Source organism: Bison bison, unplaced genomic scaffold (assembly GCF_000754665.1).
Source record: "Bison bison bison isolate TAMUID 2011002044 unplaced genomic scaffold, Bison_UMD1.0 scf7180017864289, whole genome shotgun sequence".
Classification (NCBI taxonomy): Eukaryota; Metazoa; Chordata; class Mammalia; order Artiodactyla; family Bovidae; genus Bison; species Bison bison.
The window spans coordinates 4,331,528-4,334,945 of record NW_011494861.1 but is presented as its reverse complement, the minus strand read 5'-3'; the positions used below and the strand labels follow the sequence as shown (position 1 = coordinate 4,334,945).

The 3,418-nt window shown below is 56.1% G+C and overlaps 1 protein-coding gene across 1 annotated transcript in view; it reads left to right on the top strand.

The window, feature by feature from the left end:
* The window catches only part of H6PD (hexose-6-phosphate dehydrogenase (glucose 1-dehydrogenase)), a 26,855-nt gene extending 23,921 nt beyond the window's left edge, over positions 1-2,934 (top strand). Inside the window, 1 exon segment of the mRNA XM_010850193.1 lies at positions 1-2,934. Within this exon segment, the coding sequence (XP_010848495.1) occupies positions 1-494 (494 nt within the window). The 3' untranslated portion in view covers positions 495-2,934.
* Positions 2,935-3,418: the final 484 nt, after the last annotated feature.

Sequence of the window (3,418 nt, the reverse complement as noted above, 5' to 3'; positions counted from 1 at the left end):
ACCCCGAGTCCAACTTCCAGGGCCTGCAGACGCACCTGCTGCAGCACGTGCGGGTCCCCCACTACAACGTCCACCCCATGCCCGTGCACCGGCGCCAGCGGCTCTGTGCCGAGGAGGACCAGGGCGCCCAGGCCTATGCCGAGGAGATCTCCGCCCTTGTGACCAACGGCAGCTTCGACCTGGTGCTGCTGGGCATGGGAACTGACGGGCACACGGCCTCCCTCTTCCCGCAGTCACCCGCCGGCCTGGATGGCGAGCAGCTGGTAGTGCTGACCACGAGCCCCTCCAGCCCGCACCGGCGCATGAGCCTCAGCCTGCCCCTCATCAACCGTGCCCGGAAGGTGGCCGTGCTGGTCATGGGCAGGATGAAGCGTGAAATTGCCATGCTGGTCAGCCGCGTGGGCCATGACCCCAAGAAGTGGCCCATCTCGGGTGTCCTGCCGGACTCTGGCCAGCTCGTGTGGTACATGGATTATGATGCATTTCTGGGGTGATGGAACCTTGGCCCTTTGCTCACCCCCGTGCTTCCCTTCATTCGCCCTCTCTCTACCCTCTCAGTCCTGCCCCCTGCCCATGTGTGCCTTCCTCTCTGGAATCTGACACCTCAGGGTCAGGCGCTCAGCAGGGAAGGACAAGACCCCGTCCCAATCCTGTGACAGTCCCCGTCTAGTGGTGGCGGGTCCCCATGGAACAAGGAAGAGATGGCAGCTCTGCTCTCGAAGATCCAAGTCGGGAGAAATGTCCACTTTAAAAAAAGACCTGCAGCAGTTACATGTGGGCATCCACCAGCGCAAACAGGACCGTCTAAAAGCTCCCCGCCAGAGCAGGAGTGCAGTCGGGGGGTGGTTAACCAGGAGGTACCTGTGGGCCAGGAGCCTTGGACTGCCTCCAGCAGAAAAGCAGTGTGTGGATGCTGGAGCCTAGGTGCCCACCTGGAGCCACGAGTGCCTGCTAGGACCTGCCGCCTCCTCCTCCGTCCTTTTTTTCTCCAGCCTCCAGCTCAGCCTGCTGTCCTGTCCCCTCCAGGGCCACCTCCACCTGCTCTGCATCTCAGGTCCCGTCTTCCTAGACCTCCACCAGGGAGGTCTTCCCACCCACTCTGCTTCTTTGCTGTCCCTCAGACACCCTAGCAACAAACTCTAGGATGTGGAACGGATCCAGGAATCTTGCGACTGTGCTGTGGGGCTCCTTTTCTCAGTAGGTGGACTTTACCAATGACAGGAGGCACAGGTTCCCCGGCTCCATCAGGGAGGAGCCCTGCTCCAGGCATGTGCCGCTGTCTCCAGCCTCGGCCCCGCTGGAGCCTGTCTTGTGGGGGGTGGGCGCCGATAGCGTGGACCTGCCACCACAGCCAGACAGCTGTGCGTGAAACACTGAAACACACTGGACAGAGTTGGTCAGACCATTCCTGGGATCCACACTGAAGAAGATCCTTTTGTCTCAGGGGACTTCCCCAGTGAGTGTTTCTGCTCTCAGCGTCCCCTCTTGTTTTACCTGAAAAGATCCAGTTAAATCTTTCTCTTTTGGTAACATCTGGGGGGAGTGAGATGTGATATCAGGGCACCCAGACCATCCAGGGGCTCTGACCCTCACCCAGCTGGAGCCAGGCCTCCCTGGCAGGGCGGCTGCAGCCCACGTCAGCAGTGGCAGTCCACCGCCGTCCCAGGGCCTTCGCTGGTTGTCAGTGCCGAGAAAGGGCAACTGCTGCCCACCCTCTCACACTACCTCGTGGAGGCAATGGCCTCTTGTGTGCCAGCCCCTCCTGCCACCGCTCACCTCACCACTAACACAACACTGAGGACTTGGGGGAGGCGGTCCCGGTCAAGCTTCTCATTTAGAGTAAACGGGTGCTCCTGAGAAGCCCTGGGCCAATAACAGCTGTTTCTCTGAAACCCCCAAGTGGTGGGAGGCATCTACAAAATTCTTTTATAAAAAAGTGAAAATTCTCAAAACGCTTAATTTCAGCTTTCTGCAGAGCCCAAGTTACATCAGTGAAGGATAAAGCAGGGTTTTGTGTGGAACAGCTTCCCCATCTTATAGGCACAGTTTGTATCAGATCAGGCAGATACAAAGTGTCAAGGTCACACCAAGGGCTTTCCTGGACAAGAAGGAGCATCATGAAATGTGTCTTTCAACTTTTGATTGTTTGCACTTTCTTCAAGGCCGTTTACACTTCTTCAAGAATTTACAAGAATTCTTGCTTTGGAGATGTTTGCCCGTGAGGTGGGCGCTGGCCGGGGGCTCTGCACATAAAGGTACCCATTAACATTTGGCTTCCCCCAGCCTCCAAAGACCCCATCCAGACAGGACATCAGTATTAATGCCCAGAAGACTCACCTTGGCCGATCAGAGCACATTTCCCAGGTGGGAAAGTTTCCTCCCTTTCTGAAAATCAGCGTTTTTAGCTTTGAGGCTTCTGATGGGAGTGGACTTTGGGAGTGGACACGTGGCTGCAGGTGTCACATCTGACCACATGGGGGCGCCCTCAGACCACCCCTACAAAGATGCTCATCTCTCCCCGCCCCAGGCTCCTGAGCCTCCCTGGATCCGTAGCACTGAGGACCCCCCTTTCCCTCCCCCTCCCCAATCTGTTCCTTAGGAACTTCTTCTGTGAGAAAGAAAGGGAACTGCTCGTGCCCAAGTGTCACTGCAGGATAAGGGGCCAGCAAACTTCTGATGTCACCATTTCTGAGTAACAGTGAGTTACTACGGGCCTGAGCCAGGCGTGTCCTGTTCTGAGAGGAGCACCTTGCCTCAAAATGCACCTTCATCTTTGGAGAGCATGTGTAGGGGCCAGGCGGGGGCAGAAAGTGCCAGGGTTTCCTTCCCAGAATCAAGTGCTCTGGGTTTTTTTTGTTGTTGTTTTTTAATTGGGGTACAGTTGCTTTATAATGTTAGTTTCTGCTGTATGACAAAATGAATCAGCTCTTTGTACACACATATCCCCTCCCTCTTGTGCTGCTTCCCTGGTGGCTCGGTGGTAAAGAATCCACCAGTCAATATGGGAGATGTGGGTTCGATACCTGGGTCAGGAAGATCTTCTGGAGAAGGAAATGGCAACCCACTCCAGTATTCTTGCCTGGAGAATTCCATGGACAGGGAGCCTGGCAGGCTACGGTCCATGGGGTTGCAGAGAGCATGCACGCATGCGCCTCCCTCTTGAACCTCCCTCGCAGCTCCCCGCCCCCCCCCCACCCCCACCATCCCACCATCTAGGAAGCGCTGTCATAAAGTTACACCAGCATAGTCCACTGGGAGCCCTTTGTCATATTCCTGCTTCCTCCAGCTCCCCTTCCCCTTTTCTCTCTCCTATCCTGTGCTGGTGGTTTTCAGACTTTCTGGGTCATGATCCACAGCAAGAAACACACTTTACATCATGAGTCAGCGCTCAGACTCATGCATGAATCTGCATCTCAAG